Source organism: Phytophthora infestans, genomic scaffold, assembly GCF_000142945.1.
Source record: "Phytophthora infestans T30-4 supercont1.37 genomic scaffold, whole genome shotgun sequence".
In the NCBI taxonomy this organism is placed as follows: domain Eukaryota; phylum Oomycota; class Peronosporomycetes; order Peronosporales; family Peronosporaceae; genus Phytophthora; species Phytophthora infestans.
This window is the reverse complement of record NW_003303722.1, coordinates 1,253,399-1,270,839: the sequence shown is the minus strand read 5'-3', so window position 1 is coordinate 1,270,839 and position 17,441 is coordinate 1,253,399. Positions and strand designations below refer to the sequence as shown.

Here is a 17,441-nt window from a genome sequence, read left to right as displayed (position 1 = left end):
CAAGAATGACAGTCGCAGAAGTGGTGGCCCCAGTTCTTGACCGTCAGTCTATCCATACAATATAATCGCTCAGTTCGCTTTCACCCGTGGTAGACGACAGGAGGCGGAAGTCTAAACCTAGCGGAATATTCTTCGAGTGTCTTCAATCTAGTTCTACGCCGGCTTCTATCGATCTGGCTTCCACTCAACTGAGAAGCGACGGGTTCATTTTTGCATTCTCCACGAAACCAACCTGACTATTGTGGCCATGCCAGCAAACCAGACGCAGTCGCGATCTCGAAATGGCTCCGTCACTGCCACCAAGGAGACAACGGGTCTACAACTGCTGTCGCCGACTCTCCAGCAGTCGATTCAAAGCTCGACGTCGAAGCTTTCGTCATCGCATCCAGCGGATTACTTTGGCTGGAGCAGCTCACCCCCTGCGAGCTACGCTTCATCCGATCTGGGACCTGATACAGACACGAATAGCAACCAGATCACGAAGGACAACAACGACTCGGTAGGCTTTGATTTCGACGGGTTCACGCTCGAATCCGTGCGGGGACGAAAGAAATCGGTAGAGCAAGACGCATCTGGAACGTCTGCCCGCCAAAGCTCACGTGTTGCTCATGGGAACAACACTAGCAATGATCATCTACACGGCGAGTATAGTGCGTTTTACTATGACGACAAGTCCAAGCACAACCCACTCAGCTGTAGTATGGGGAGCATTCAAACCACAAGTACCACCGAGGATTTTGAAATGTCTCGACGTCTTCAACAGCACTCGTTCCAGAAGCAGAGTGGGATGAGTCGCTCGTGTGGAAGTGAAAGTAACCGCGGAACCTTCCAGCTAAGCTCCACCGCGGCGTCGGCTGGGTTTCCTATGGCCAAGAGGAAGGAGCTGACGGCAGTGGTGATGCGAGGCTGGCTGCAGAAGCGCAAGGGCCTCGTGCTCAAGCGCTGGAAACCGTACTACTGCCTTTTCAAGAGCGACGACAGTCTTTGTCTCTATGCGAGCGAGGACACGGTCAACGGGAAACTGGAGCAGCGATTTCAGGTTCTGCGTGTTGAGCTTACGGACAAGAACGACTCGTTCCACGTTATTGGCGTGGACACAGATGGTACTCCACGCCGTGAGGAGCTCCGAGCATCGGTGTCTCCGGAGTGGAATAACTGGTTCCAAGTGCTCGGTAGATTCTTCGACAGCTCATCTATGGAGCAGGCCTTCGTTCGGAAACCCGAACTCACCTTTGCTAGGTCTTTTAATAAGACAGAAGAGTGCAACTGGGTCGACAATAACGTGGATCCTGTTCTCACCAGGAAGAACTACCAGTCTTATGACGAGCGACATAGCTATTTCGGCCAAAGGAAGCAGTCCATAGCAGCAGTCCGCAACTCGTTCGACGGTAATGGTGATGACAAAACGTCCACAATCTCTTCGTCTTCAGCTCCCAGCGTCGGTGTGAACAACCTACACCACGAATCAGGGAAGGTTGGCAACCAAAAACTATTCGACTGTCCCATGATCGAGAGAAAAAGTCAGGGAGCCGTTCCTATTCTGGAGATTCGTGCATCGAAACCGAAACAGACTGAGGTAACAACACTTGCGTCCGGGTTCTCCTGGACAAAGTAGAGTAGCTTAAAACCACCATTTTATCTGTGTTGCCTTTTAAGGCAAAACATACACTTCAAAATACAGCCTTAATGACCCCCCCCTTCCCCCGCACTACGCTGTAGATTTAAACATGTTCGTCCTTCTAAAGTGGCCAAGCGCTATCGAGGTGCTTCTCAAAGTGCTCATCACTGATCGGGACCTCCGCGTTTCTGAAGTTCTTACCATCGTTTAGAGCTGCACGCGCCGCGCCGGTGAGTTGTTCCCACATGATCAAGTCTTGGTACTCGCCCTTCTCAACAGACAAGTCTAAACTCCCATGGCCAATATTTGTATTGAATTTGAAGCGAAGAGACGTGTTGGAGATGGCAGTCTCCCAACCCCTTCCAGAGCCAACGAAATACTTTTGCAGCATTTTGGTTTCCTTGGCGTATTTCGCGCCGGACTTTGACATGGAGGCCCCAGCAATCATCGGCGTCTCAAACCCGGGATTGTTAATCCACACAACAACGCTCTTCCAATCACGACGTCTCGAGGCGAATTCCATGAAGAAGCCCTTTGGAAAGTACCAAGCGTACATGATCGCCCACACATCCTTGTACCATCCAGCTCGGCCATAGACTTGAGATCCAAGAGGAGCATATTTGCAAGCGTCGTTCCCTGTCGACCCCTGGAGCCCGCCGGTGGTCTCACCCTCAGCATTTACGGCAGGAAAAGGCACGCAAACGTGGACTTTGTCATGATTGATACTTGCCGAGCACAAACAATCACGAGCACAAGCAATTACCGCGCAGAAGAGCATCGCCAGAGCTTGAAGGTTCATCTTGACCTAGAGAATGGAACAATGCGCTGCAGCAGTGGCCACTATTATCATTATAATACAGTAAATAAGGTCCGTCCTTCTTCGAGCTCGCTGCTGCGCCCAACTGGAAATCACCAACTTTACTAAATCCAAGTATCTCTCATCACCGTCACAGTCCAAAGATAATGAGGGCGAATGTCATTTGATCTTTAAGTTTTGCTCCGCAAGACGGTAAAAAGATTCTCTCACCTGCAGAGTGCAATGGCTGCCTCTCTGGAAAGCTCGACGATGGACCTGCCTTCGCAAGTACCGCGCGGGTTTGGTACGGCCAAGAAAAACTCGTATCCGCTCACCTCTGTTGATCTCCGTTTGGAGAAGTAGTTCCACCCCCTTCATCTCAGTTGGGCGCAGTATTCACTTGAAGTGAGGCACAACCATAATCTTATGATTATGTTCTCGTGATTCAGAATCAGGCACTTACCGTTACCGCATCGCTGTCCTAAGCGAACGCCCATGTTCGACGTTTACGAGTAAGATTACTAGCAAATCTCACAATTAGTGCTAAAAAGTAGAAATTACTCCAACTGAATGTTCGGCTCGTGAATGACCTGCCTCCATTATTTTTAAAGTGGTCCGCTGATGAGAGCTGTTAATAGCATTTCGGTCGAATAGCTCTAGCTATTTGTATGCCGTCACTCTTCCTATTGCCTCTTTATCAGCCCCAACCAGATAATTGAAAGGACTCATTAACGTGCAGCCATCTGTTTTAAATAAAGCGCTTCCATTGGCCATAATCGAAGTTTGCTTAGGACAACTTGCGAAAGGCAATAAATACGCAGAGCGAAAGCTCACTCTCAAAGGCAACTTCTTGAGCAGGCAGCAAGATGATGTCCGTGCGGCACGTGTATTTTGTTGTTGTGAAGTTTTCTCTCGCCTGTCGCATCTGGTGTGGTACACGTTAACACTCACTTCACTAACATATCATAGTCCCGGATAGCCAACGTAGGCCGTAGATCAGTACTCCGCAACAGCCCCACCTACTGGTCTTCACGTTGGCGTAACGACTTCTCAAACTCTGTCCGTGACAACAGTCCCATTGCAGCTCGGTGTTTCTCAAACTTTACACGAGGTAATGGCTTTGTAAATGCGTCTGCCACGTTGTCAGTTCCAGAAACGCGAAATACGTCAATCTCTTGTAGTTCAACACGCTCACGTATGAAATAGTGCCGCACATCGATGTGCTTGGTTCTGTTGTGAAACGCTGAGTTCTTTGCCAACTTCTTTGCACTCTCATTATCCACAAACACGTGTGTAGGCTTGTTTTGTTTCATCTGGAGTTCCTTCAGCATTTGCCGTAGATGTATCACCTCCTGTACGAGTAGACTTAGTGCCATGTATTCGGCTTCGGTGGCATGCAGTGCCACCGTTTTTTCTGTTTGACTACTCCATGATATGGTACTTCCACAGTACTGAGTTAAATACCCAGCAGCCGATTTGCGATCGTCCACTCGATTCGCAAAATCAGCATCAGCAAAAGCAGTTAGATGTTTATCCAATTTTTTTTTCACCCATTCAATACCACCCAGCCGTAACCCCCAGTCTACTGTCTCTTTTAGATATCTCAGTCCACGCTTTACAGCATACCAGTGTAGTTTACCAGGGTTCTGGAGGAATTGGCTACATTCTCTAACTAAATAAGCCAGATCAAGGCGCGATCCCAACATCAGATACATCAAGCTTCCAACTACTTCGCGATACGGCTTTGCTCGCATTAACTCCTGTTCATCTGCGTCCGTTGGGCACATCGTCTCTCTCAGTTTCAAATCTGATGTGCTCGGCGTTTTACAACCGTTGCACTCACTCATTCCGAATCGCTCCAGCACCGATGTCGCGTATTTTCGCTGGCCAATAAAAACCGTCCTCGCTTGACGATTTCTTGTGATCTCCCATCACAAGATATAGTGAAGCTCTCCAAGATCCTTCATGGTGAATCTTATTTCCAGCATTTGCTTCATCTGGGAAATCATATCTTTTGTCGGTGCAAACAGGATTAGATCATTCACGTAGATAGCAATAAAAACAAGCTACCCATCACTGACTTTAACAGCTAAACATGGCTCGCAATTCATCAGACCAAAAACCTTGTTCTTCCAAGTGTGACTTTTACAAGCGAAACCACACGCGTGGCGCTTGCTTTAATCCATAGAGACTCTTTTACAAGAGACACACCCAGTCCTCTTTTTCTTCAACCACGTAGCCTTCGGGTTGCTCCATTAGCACTTCAACATCAATGGGACCGTTCAAAAAGGCTGTGGTGACATCCATCTGGTACATTTCGTAGTTCTAGACAGCTGCCAGCGTCAACAAGACGCGTAAAGTCTCCAGTCGAACTACTGGGGAATAGACCTCCAAGTAGTCGATGCCATACACTTGCATGAACCCTTTTATTACGAGCCTAGCCTTAAAGCGCTCGATGTCTCCACTTGCAAGGTATTTTACACGGACAATCCATCGATTTCGCAATACTTTCATGCCTTTCTTCCGTGGCACCAGCACCCACGTTTCGTTCTCAATCAAAGAACGATATTCTGTATCTGCAGCTTTCTTCCACTGCATAAACAGTGAGCTTTGTTCGACTTCACTTATCGTTTGTGGCTCAGTAATGACACTCATGGTCAGGCAGCAATAATCTTCCCACCATGCAAGTGCGTTTATCTTTGCCACCTCTTTTTGCATTGCCTCACGAGCGTTCTCCCAATTAGGGGATGCAGGATATACTGAGTCCTTTGGGTTACAGTACACGTACCGCAGATGGATGAAATCACCCAACCACCTTGGCGGTTTGGAAGCACGCCCATTCCGTGTTAATGGATGGGTCTCATTGCCTCCACTACCAGAAGTCTTTCTTTCACGAGGAACACATTTCTTAGAAGAGGCAGTTAAGCGCTCTGCATTTGTGTTACCACGAGAAGTTAACACCTCCGGTCTTGTGGTCGTCATCTCACAAGGTAAGTTTACCGGAGTAGGTAGCCGCTTAGTAGCATAGATATCCTCATTAGCCACACCTGGCTTATTTTCATCAAGGGTATCCCGTTGAGACTGTATTTTAGCAGCCGGTATCAATTTCCGCTCACTGCTCTTCTTTTCACAGATCTCCTTCTGTGCGCTAGGAGCCTTCGTCCTATTCGGCAGCATTAACTCACGCTGTACGTGGTCCGCCAGCTGATGATTATTGTCATCATCGCACACAGTGTTTGGCTCCGAGACACCTGGTGCCCTCGACTTGGCAGCACGCAATTTCTTTCTGGGGTTCTTATTTTCGTCAGAGGTGTCACATGTAGTTTGACCTCGTTTCTTTCCCTGCCCGCCATAATTGCTTTTCTGCTGCACTTCATTCTGGGCCCCACCAGCTGGGTGCTGTACCTCATCTTCGTCAGCCCCACCAGTCCGAGCCACACTACTATCCCTGGTTGCCTCTTCATCCAGCATAACCGGGATTCTCTCCATAGTGACGTCCACTTGGAGATATTGCTTCGTCGAAGCTGTGTCAGTAGTATCTAGCTGCCCTGCCATAAGTCGACCTGCCTTCTCTTTATAGAAGATGGCTGTATGATAGTAGAATGCCTTTCCGGAGTGGCTGTCCAATAGACGATATCCACGTTTCTCTCGATTGTATCCAACAAATACAGCTTCACGAGCTTTGGCATCCATTTTGTGTCTTTCAGGCCTGTCAGTATACGCCAAAACCGCACATCCAAAAGTACGAAACCGAGAGTAGTCTGGCGTCTCTCGATACCTAATCGCATACGCAATCTCCATTCGCCTAGTGGCGTTTGGTACAACATTCACGCAGTAGGCGGCAGTGACGGAAGCTTCTGCCCACAATTGCTGAGGAAGCTGAAAATGCACAAGAAAACATATCATCCTTTCCGTCACAGTCCTTATCATTCTCTCGGCAACGCCATTCTGTTCTGGTGTATGTTTGACACTGAAAGAGCACTCCATGCCATACTTTACCTTACAAATATGTCCGAGCTTTTGGAGCTCTTGAGCATTGTCAGTACGAAGTTTTTAATTCAGTTGTGTCTTCACCCCTTCATAGTACTGCTCTAACTTTTCATAAATTTCCGAGCGTGACTTCAACAAGAACAGGGTCACGAAACGGCTAGCCTCGTCGACGAATATGGTAAAATATCGTTTACCAGAGAAAGAGGTCACTGCATATGGTCCCCACACATCCGCATGAGCAAATTCGCCGACTAGCCAATCATTTGCTTGCTTACTACTCTGTGCGTGTAAACTCGTTCGAGTCGGCTTCCCCTTCACGCAAGAATAACATCTGAAATGGTAGGGAACACGTAGATCCAACTGTGATAGTGGCCAACGAGAGTGACGAAATAATGCATTGAAAACATTTTTTTTCAGGATGGCCCAACCGGCTATGCCACAACGCAACGCGGCTTTCATCCGTCGTCGTCAACATTGCAGTATCTGCAGGGCTCAGCACATCAAGTCGGTAAAGATTTGTTTCATCAACTCTTGCAGTTGCCACACCACATTGCAACTTAATTTGAGCAAAATTCTCGTCATCAAAATGGACTTGAACTCGCTCACTCGGCAGTAGCACCTTCCTAGTTTGCTGTCGGACTGAAAACAGGCTGCATTGTAGCTCTGGAACATAGCGTGCATCATGAAGCAGAATCATCTTCTTTCCATGTGACGTCAACGGCTCTTTCTGCACTATTCCCACTCCAGCCACTGACAACCAGTTATTCCCACGCACCGAAGCGCTCAGTGGTGTGAATGAGGTATACTCAAGTTTTTGGTTAGTCATGTGACTCTAGCTCCGGTATCAAGATACCAACGACTGCCAGTCAACTCCTCTTTCTGTTTATCCAGTACGGAAACACTCGAGAAGGCATAAGCACTTTCTTCACTTTGATTACTATCGTTTCCCCCACCTCCACTTGGATGTGAACCATAATTCGATTTTCCGCGTTTACTAGATTGAGTACTATTTCTGTCGTCATTTGGAGGTCTTTTACCTAGGTGTGGGCAGGTCTGTACTTTGTGACATTCTTCACCACAGTGAAAACAACGATATCCACCGATTTGCTGTCCTCCAAGACCTTGCCCATGACCACGACCTCCACCATCAGCACTACGGTCACCAAATCCTCTCTTCCGCATATTTGAAGTACGTCTTGCCAACAAAACGCTGCTTCAGACGCTGCATAACTCGAAATGGGGTCGGTTCATGTTTCACGGGTTTCATTATTTTATCAGTCATACCGTCGTACAAGAACTCATTTGTACGGCGTGTCTCCTTCACCCAAACAGTATGTTCATCAGCTTTTGCCTTCTCCGGTTCGTCCACCTCATTCTCGCAGTACGTCCAGGGCCCCTTACGCTGCAGTTTGAGGGTCATCAGCTCCAGCCACATCTCGAAATCATTGCCGTCAAACGGTGGGTGAGACTTTTTCTCCTCTTTACTGTCTTTCTTGTCTGCCATCGCTGTCGTCAACAATGAGCTTCCCCCTAGCGAGGTTTGGGCTCATAACCGCTTGCGAAAGGCAATAAATACGCAGAGCGAAAGCTCACTCTCAAAGGCAACTTCTTGAGCAGGCAGTAAGATGATGTCCGTGCGGCACGTGTATTTTGTTGCTGTGAAATTTTCTCTCGCCTGTCGCATCTGGTGTGGTACACGTTAACACTCACTTCACTAACATATCATAGTCCCGGATAGCCAACGTAGGCCGTAGATCAGTACTCCGCAACAGGACAAAATTTCGCTTACTGTAGGACAGGGGCGATGCGGTACACTGAACACGAGCGGTGGTACACTAGAACCTGTCCTACCTGATATGCCCCGTGGACGACTCCTCTCACATGTCATGTGACATGATGCTGCTATACCTGATAGAGTCTATCAGGTATAGCAGCATATCATGTTACTCAAATCATCTTCAGAAGACAGGTCGTTGCTAGAGTTAGAAGGTCTGTAAAAGGCGCCAATATCACACATATGAACGAGGTGAGGAAGCATGCCGGCTTGGAGAAGCATAGAGTGCATGTAACGGGGTTACATGGTGTGGAGCACACAGGGGTACGAAGTACCCGGAGAGTTAACAAACTCTCAGTACATAAGTTGGAGAGTTAACAAGGTCTCTCAGTACGTTGGCTGAAAGCCACACGTTATGCATTTGATTAGGTTTAACTATGCTAGATAGTTAAAGAGATACATTTACCCCTAGGCGGCTTGGCCGCAATAATAGTAAATAAAACACTTCTGGTTTTGAAGCATAAAAGTTAAGGTGTTAACTTTGAGCCCTGGTCTTGGGCTGTAAGTGTCCTTTGGATAAGGAACTTAGTATTAGTGACTCTTTGAGTCGAACGTCTTCCTCTGACGCTAAAGCTACGGCAGCCCCGCTGCACTTGGTAGCACTTGTAGTCAATCCCGCTCCTGAGTCGGTTGACTATATCCTCTGCGAGGATGGAACACCCCGTGTTCGCGAATTTGCCCCCGGCGCAGCAGGACGCGCTTAATAAGCTTATGTCCTTGCTTGGCCCGGAGGGCGTGGCTCATCTTGCATCGCAAGGTCCAGAGGCGGTCACTGCCAGGCTGGAATCGTTCTCCCGCTACGAGAACGCGCTCTTGGAGCATGTCCAAGAGAAGATGAGCGCCGCAACGGCGGCGGCGTCGATGACGCGTGAAGAGTCTATGAGACTGAAACCGCTCATGGTGAGCGTAAAAACCTTCGAGGGGAAGGATGGAGGTAATCTCCTTCTCTGGACCCGTGAGGTCGAGATGGCCATGGGATCGGCCCTGCTCCAGTCTGAGCATCAGCGCGTGGCGCTGGCTGTCTCCAGGCTTGGAGGTCGCGCTCGCGAATGGGCACTAACGTGCGGCACGTCTGTTGACGCTGCATTTCCCACTTGGGATCAGCTGAAGCAACAGCTTTCGCGCGTGTTCGCGCCGCCTAATCAGGCGTACCGTATCCGGTCAAAGTTCCTTGCTACCCGCCAGGGTAAGAAGGATTTATTGGACTATGTCCAAGAGTTGAGAACTCTTATCGCCGGAATGGCGGCGGACCCTCTTCCGGAACTGGTCAGCGTGACCGTGTTCATGAAGGGACTTCGTGTGAGCGCAGCTCGAACGGAAGTGTTCCGTGTACACCCTAACTCTTTTGAAGAGGCGGTGGATGTGGCATTGAATGCCGAGCACAACTTCAGGTCGGCGCGACCTGGTTGGAGCGCTGGTAGCGCAAGCTCTTCGAGCGGTCCAGAGCCGATGGACCTCAGCTATGCTGAAGATGAAGAAGCGGAGCTTCTTGCTGCGGAGCAGCGCGCCGGCATCCGCCGATGCTTTGTGTGCAATAGCACTAAGCACTTGAGGGCCTATTGCCCTCTGCGCAAGAAAGCGCGAGGCTCCGGCGAGCCAACCCTCCGGGTCATCGCCGGGAAACGGCAGCTCCCAGTAGGCGCGGGGCGGCCTACTGGGGAAGAACTGAGTTCTGTTGTGCCTCGAAGAGGTAGAGGACAACGGGGCTCAGCCCCGAAGAGAGCTGAGCTCTCTTACGAGAAGAGTGTGTGCAAGCCGGGCTTGCTGGTCGTTCAAGCGAACGTGAAGGGCTTTGCAAAGCCATGGAGAGTCTTAATTGACTCGGGAGCCTCGGGCAACTACGCCCGTCGCTCCACCCTGGAAGGGAGTCAGCTGTATGCTGAGGCACTGGAAGTGCCAACGAGAGATACGATCTCTGTCCGTCTCGCGACGGGGACACTGGTAACTGTGTCGAAGGTCTCTGTCGACCTTGGAGTGAAGTTTGAGAACTTCGATAGCGTGGAACGCTGTTTGGTCTTAGACCTGGATGCGAGGTATGACCTCATCCTTGGCATGGCATGGCTGGAACGTCATGAGCCATGGATCGACTGGAAGTCGAAAACGCTGGGTGCGTCGCACCCTGCTCCTAGTGGAGCTTTGGTGAGTCATGAACCCACCTCTGCTAGGAAGCAGAAGCGCTTTTGGCGCGAGCACGAGGCCGAGGCGGCCGTAGTGCTGGACATTGGTATGTCCGAAATTGTTAGCAACGAGGTTGCTGTTTGCCCTGAGGGCGTACGTGGTGCGGCACGTTATCCGCGGAGCGGTGCAGGTCAGGTCAATGACCAACTGCTGGGTCCTGGTGAGGACGAGCGCGGAGTGGCGCGTAATCCACTGAGTGGTATGAATCTGGTCGATGACCTACCGCTGCGTGACCCTAGGGTCGCGGTCGACTGCGAGTCGAGGCATCATGGGCGTGGCCCAGGAGATGCAGGTGAAGTGACACCTAGTTCACTGTGTGAAGGTCAAGAACCTCTTGGCTTTCAGCCGAGTGTCTTGCGAGACACTGTATCCTCTTCGAGGAGTGATGGTGCTGCTGCACCCGGTGGTAGTGACGGAGATGTCGCCACACCGCCCTCATCCGGCCGGGCTCGGTCGCGGAGGGAGAGGAGAAGAAGACGCAGGGCGTCTGTGACGTCTTCGACGTCGGACGATGTGTCCAACGTGACGAGCGGTGATGCTCCACGTGATTGCTGTGAGCAGCTGTATACACTCGTGAACGGAGTGACGGGGGAGGTAGAAGGCGATATCAGCCTTGATACTCTGCCCGCTGCAGATGCTCTGCTAGAGCTGGACGAGATGTCCATTGCCGAGCTCGGCGAAGCCTTAAAGGCAGGCGAGCTAGCCGAGGTGGTCTTGCTGGGACCTGAGGAGGAGTTGAACTCCGTCGTGGACGACGCGGTCCTAGAGGACACCAAGAAGGCGCTGAGCGCAAGAAGTGGATCGGCGATCCTCAAAGATCCTTCGGATCCCTTCTACCCGGTGGTGAAGGAATATGGAGACGTTGTCTCAAAAGACCCACCGACGGGCCTGCCTCCGGATCGAGGCGTGTGTCATGAGATTGACCTGGTTCCAGGAAACCAAATACTGCGTAACAAGGCAATGGCCTTTGCCGAGAGAGCAGTGTGACGTCATTGACGCATTCTTCCGAGCGAAGCACGAGGCAGGGATGGTGCGTGAGAGTAAGTCTCCGCACTCGACACCCACGTTCTGTGTCAGAAAGCCGAACGGCAAGTGGCGCATTGTTCATGCTTTTAACAAGCTAAATGCGGCCACTATCCCGGCGCAAACGCCGATTCCTCGCAAGGATGTTCTGCAGAACAACATGGTAGGCTGTACGCTGTACAGCGCGCTCGACTTGGTCGATGGCTACTACCAATTGCTCATGAGAGCGAGCGACATTCCGCTGACAGCGGTGAGTACTCCGAGCGGTATGCTCTGGGAGTGGCTGGTGATGCCCCAGGGGCTGTCGAACGCACCAGCAACGTTCAATCGTCTTGTGACGCAGCTGTTTAGGCCCCACCGGGCGTACGCTCAAACGTACTTTGACGATATATTCGTCCATAGTCGTGCCGAGCACGGAAAGTCAGACGTGGATAACCACATTGACCACTTGCGAGCGGTGCTCGAGTGCATGCGCACTAATAAGTTGTATGCCAACTTGGACAAGTGCGTCTTTGGCGCGGAGGAGATACCTTTCCTCGGGTGCTTCATTGGGAAGCGTGGCTTACGGGCAGATCCTGCCAAAGTCAAGGCCATCGTGGACTGGCCGGTTCCCAAGAACCAAAAAGACTTACGCAAGTGGCTAGGCTTAGCCAATTACTTGCACAAGTACAGTGCGAACTACGCGGAGATGGCTCGGCCATTATCAGATCTCCTTAAGAAGGACGCACCATGGTGCTGGAACGTCGAGCACGACGGAGCCTTTGAGGCTGTGAAGGAGAGCCTTCTCCAGGCTCCGATCCTTGCGCTGCCGGACCCGGATAGTCCGTTTAGCGTCGTCTGTGACGCCTCCGATTTTGCAATCGGTTGTGCTTTACTACAAGCAGACGCCGAAGGGCGTGAACGCGTGATCGCGTTTGAGTCTCGCCAGCTCAAAGCTGCAGAGAAGAACTATTCAGTTCATGACAAAGAGCTACTTGCAATGAAGTATGCTCTAGTCAAATTCAGGGTACACCTGCTAGGCTCTAAGCCTTTTGTGATCTTTACTGATCATGCGTCGTTACGCACTGCGACACAGTCGCCTCATCTCTCTCAGAGAATGGCAAGATGGCTTTCCTTCTTTGCCAAATATAACTTCGAGGTGAAGTACAAGCCGGGGCGGCTTAATGTAGTGGCCGATGCGCTCTCGCGCAGGCCGGACTACGAGTTAGCTCATGTCACGACAGTGACGTCGTCAGTGCCTGACTTGATACGCGGAGCGTATGCACAAGACGACATGTGCGTAGCGCTGCTACGGGCTCTTGGGAGCGAAGAGTTTAAAGACTCTGACAAGGAATTGTCTGGGCGCTTACGCGCGAGGCTGCATCGATACTCACTCGATGGCGGCCTGCTGTACTACAGCACCGACGCTGAGGATAACCCTCGTGTAGTCGTTCCTCATGATGAGGATCTAAAGTATCGAATCCTCTATGAGGTTCATGATACGCCGTGGGCGGGCACTTAGGTCGGGAGAAGACCTATGGCTCGGTGAGCTCGATGTACTGGTGGCCCAAGATGTATAAGTGGGTCGGCACCTATGTACGCACGTGTGAGACGTGTCAACGGACAAAGTCCGCGCCGAGCACGGCAGCGCCATTGGCGAGTTTGCCTGTCCCCAAGGGATGCTGGCAGTCATGAGTATGGACTTTTTGTTTGGCCTTCCCAGAGACAAGGCGGGAAACACTGGTATAGTGGTCTTTGTAGACCGATTGAGCAAGATGGCTCATTTAGCGGCAGTGCCGGACACCATTGATGGTGAAGGTACAGCTTTGCTGTTTTTAGACCGAGTCTTTCGCCAACATGGCTTGCCTGAGGCAATTGTCTCGGATCGAGATCCGCGCTTCACCGCGAAGTTCTGGACGTCCCTCTTCAGAGTGCTCGGCACTCGTTTGGACATGTCCACGGCGGACCATCCGCAGACCGATGGTCAAACCGAACGCGTGAATCGCGTTGTGGAGGATACCCTCCGAAGCGTATGCGCTGAGGCGCCAAAACGCTGGAGCCAGATGCTCCCACTCGTTGAGTTCGCATTAAATAATGCAGTGCACGCCTCGACAGGTTACACTCCGTTCTATGTGAACGGCTTGGTTGACCCTCGCGTCCCACTGACGCCGCCACGCAGTGGCTCAGGGCTTGGTGGGGGAGGGATAGCCGAGCGGCTAGCTGATGTCAGCCCTGTTGCGGTTCGCAAGCAAGTCGATGACTTTGTCTCTTTGAGACTGAGCGTAATGCGTCAAGTACGCGACGCTATGGCTGAAAGCCAAGACACGCAGAAGGAACATGCAGATGCCAAGGGCAGAAGCAATGTTGAGAGGTTTGAGGTCGGTGACCAAGTTTTATTAAACGCTAAAAACCTACCTACTCATGCAGTGTCTGCAGTCTTCAAGACGAAGTTAAGACCTCGGTTCATAGGACCGTTCAAGGTCGTGGCCAGGAAGGGCCTAGCGTATACGCTCAACCTTCCGAAGAAGATGCGCACGCATCCGGTCTTCTATGTCGGCTTGCTTAAGCCATACCAAGACCCTGCTCAGGTGAGCGCGGAGGCGTTGGCTCCAACGGTGGCTGGGCCACGGACAGCTGCAGGGCAGCAGGTGGTAGAGCCACGGGAGGCTGAACGACAGCAAGTGGTGGATCCACAGATGGCTGATCAACAGCATGTGGCAGAGCCACAGGTCGCGGAGCGAAGTGCTCGAGATGCAGGAGCAAGGCAAGCTGAACGTTCAGCCGAGCAGCTGGACGCTCAAGGTCCGAGACCTGGTTGTGAGTCAACAGTGGTGGCTCTAACCTATCCACAAGGTGGATCATCGCTTCGAGATCGACCGATGGGCGGTGAACGTTCGCGTCGTGGACGCCGGCGTCGTATGGACGCAGACGCCGTTCCGGCAAGTGCTGACTCTCCCCGCGAGAGCCCAGCTGAGGCAAGGCCTCCTCCTGCTCTGCTCGATGAGCATGGTGAGCTCCACTTTCACGTGGAACGCCTTGTGGCGTGGCGTAGACGCCAGGGTCGTACCCAGTACTTAGTGAAGTGGAGGGGTTACCCTCACTCACAGAACTCATGGGAGTTTGAGGTTATCCTCCGGCAAGATTGCCCTGACGTCGTTGACGCTTACGACCGGGCACATCATGTGCCGAAGCGCCACCATGGCGTGCGACAGCGTCGCCAGGCGCTGGGCGCCTCCCACTAGAGTGGGGAGCGATGAGGTCAGTAGTTGAGCTCAGGCTCTGACCAGTGGCTGCAGCAGCCAGCTCGTACGTATGAGCGGTGCTCGCAGCGGGAGCAGGAGGTGGAGAGACCTCGTAGTGTTAGGGACATGGTCCCGAAGGAAGCAGGTGCTTCGTGTTGTGCTGAACAAGGTTCAGGCACAAGCGTCTCGATAGACGCATAGTTGTTTTGAAACAACTTGCTCGATGAGCATGATCCAAATGTGGATGCGCTGTAACAGCGAAAGTGGTGTCCCGCACGGGGATCGAACCACTGGCCTTTGGCTTGACAGGCCGGAGCTCTACCATTGAGCTACAAGGGCGATGCCCGTACGTCAGTCCGAGAACGGACTACTCATGGTATGAGAGGGCTGCGCCCGGGTGGATTTGAACCACCGACCTGTGGCTTTCAAAGCCAGCGCTCGACCACTGAGCTGAAAGGGCGTTGCCCTTAAGCTTGTCCATTCAAGGACAATAGTTCATGGAACGAGAGGGCTGTGCCCTGGCGGGTTCGAACCACCGACCTGTGGCTTCCAAAGCCAACGCTCGACCACTGAGCTAAAAGCGGATTGCTCTTAAGCTTGTCCAAGCGTGAACAATCGTTCATGGAACGACAGGGCTGTGCCCTGGTGGGCTCGAACCACCGACCTGTGGCTCTCAAAGCCAGCGCTCAACCATTGAGCTAAAAGGGTGTTGCCCTTAAGCTTGTCCAAGCGTGAACAATCGTTCATGGAACGAGAGGGCTGTGCCCTAGTGGGTTTGAACCACGGACCTATCACTTGTGAAGCGAGTGTTCAACCGCTGAGCTGTTGTCGACGACTCGAATGAGTCAAGAGCATTGCTCTAAGCGGTTTGCAGCTCTTGGAGTAGGCGCGGAGCGCGAGCGTAGGTCTGAGACCGCTTGAGAGCAAGATGCGCGCTGCGCTTGGAGCATTGGGCCGACGACGAGAAGTTGGGCATCAACGATGCGTAGGCGTTTGTGAGCTCACGGAGCTGTACAACGCTGGTGTGAGGTGTAGTAACCTCCGCCGTCTTTACAAGACGTGACCTCGCTGAGGAGAGTTTCGAGAACGGAATGTTCTCATCTTAGTGGGGGAGAGTGTAACGGGGTTACATGGTGTGGAGCACACAGGGGTACGAAGTACCCGGAGAGTTAACAAACTCTCAGTACATAAGTTGGAGAGTTAACAAGGTCTCTCAGTACGTTGGCTGAAAGCCACACGTTATGCATTTGATTAGGTTTAACTATGCTAGATAGTTAAAGAGATACATTTACCCCTAGGCGGCTTGGCCGCAATAATAGTAAATAAAACACTTCTGGTTTTGAAGCATAAAAGTTAAGGTGTTAACTTTGAGCCCTGGTCTTGGGCTGTAAGTGTCCTTTGGATAAGGAACTTAGTATTAGTGACTCTTTGAGTCGAACGTCTTCCTCTGACGCTAAAGCTACGGCAGCCCCGCTGCAGTGCAAATGTACCTCGCTGTGCGTTTCCAGGTCTAACGTGGAGGCACACTGGCACATCATTCTGAAACTGTCCAAATGGATTTAGGAATGTTAGTCTCTCCTGGACTCATAGATAAGCAATAATTTGCTAAACTAGGTCATTCAACGCTTCTTCACCTACATGTAGCCGCAATTACATGTATACGCAGTAATATTTTGTAATAATTTCGACTACATGTCTGAAACACGTAAAATGACGTCATTATTAAAGTAACACGTTATATATTAGATGGATTGAAGTATTTCGAGCAACAGAGAATAATAGCTGAATCACACTGCGAGAGCTTATTTTGATAATAATAGACTGCATCAAACAAAATGATACTTCCGAACCATTTCAAGTTATCGAGATAAAGTTAGCCAATCGACTTTCGCACTTAACCGAAACTGTGACATTTATTGTAAATTTCCATTGAAAAAAGCTGTAAAACTACCCTTATTCAATTGCTTTAAGAGCTTTCAAACAACACTTGCATTTTTAAAATTGAAAAAAATGAACTCTAAATGTATCGTCATTTCGAGGGCCCATAAATGAAGATAATATTTTTGAGCGACCACAACTTCTTCAGTTTTAAGAATTTTGTAGCTTATAAGGGATCAAGCGATAGAGGAAGACGTCCCGCTTTCGTTTAGAGTGATTAAATTGCGATTTGTACTTAGGTTCGTACGTATCATTTTGTTCTGGGTGGTTAGTACAGTATAAGGCTTTCAAACTATTATCAGCCCTAACGTCCTCCCTGGCCTCTTGAAATTCATAATATAAAAATGACCTAACCTCCTCCCTGGCCTCTTGGGATTCATAATATGAATATGAATCCCAAGAGGCCAGGGAGCAGGTTAGGGCAGATAATAGTTTTAAGGCTTTAGACTAACCACCCAAAATTATATTTTAAATCCTGAGAGACCAGGGAGGAGGCTAGGGCTGATAATAGTTTTAAAGTTTTAGAATAACCAAAGCGATTTACATTTCGATTATTAGGGCCGTTGTTAGCCAAAAAATAACGGTGGATTATGCTTCCATGGCCCAATCATTTCACTTGAATCCATATGGCTGTGGACGCCGTATGGTCCGTTTGATCCACGCCCACTGTGTGAAATTAGGGTTGGTGGCCGTGGACGGAAGGTGGGCGGGAGGAGAGGCATACCTGACGGGATAGAACGACACCTTTGGCTGGAGTTTATACAGCTCATTCCATCAAGTCTCCTGAAGCACTCAGTCCACATCAGCAACCAACGGTCCCCTATCAATCTATCGCCATGTCCT

The 17,441-nt window shown here is 50.7% G+C and overlaps 2 protein-coding genes across 2 annotated transcripts; one reads left to right on the top strand and one right to left on the bottom strand.

Moving 5' to 3' along the window:
* Positions 1-83: 83 nt before the first annotated feature.
* On the top strand, positions 84-1,615 carry PITG_15490 (uncharacterized protein; the record flags this gene model as incomplete). Its single annotated transcript, XM_002898386.1, has 1 exon — positions 84-1,615. One exon carries the CDS (start codon positions 248-250, stop codon positions 1,613-1,615), a length of 1,368 nt encoding a protein of 455 aa, XP_002898432.1.
* A 124-nt stretch (positions 1,616-1,739) lies between these two features.
* Positions 1,740-2,396, bottom strand: PITG_23055 (NPP1-like protein; the record flags this gene model as incomplete). Its single annotated transcript, XM_002898385.1, has 1 exon — positions 1,740-2,396. The coding sequence occupies one exon, from the start codon at positions 2,394-2,396 to the stop codon at positions 1,740-1,742; it is 657 nt and encodes a 218-aa protein (XP_002898431.1).
* Positions 2,397-17,441: the final 15,045 nt, after the last annotated feature.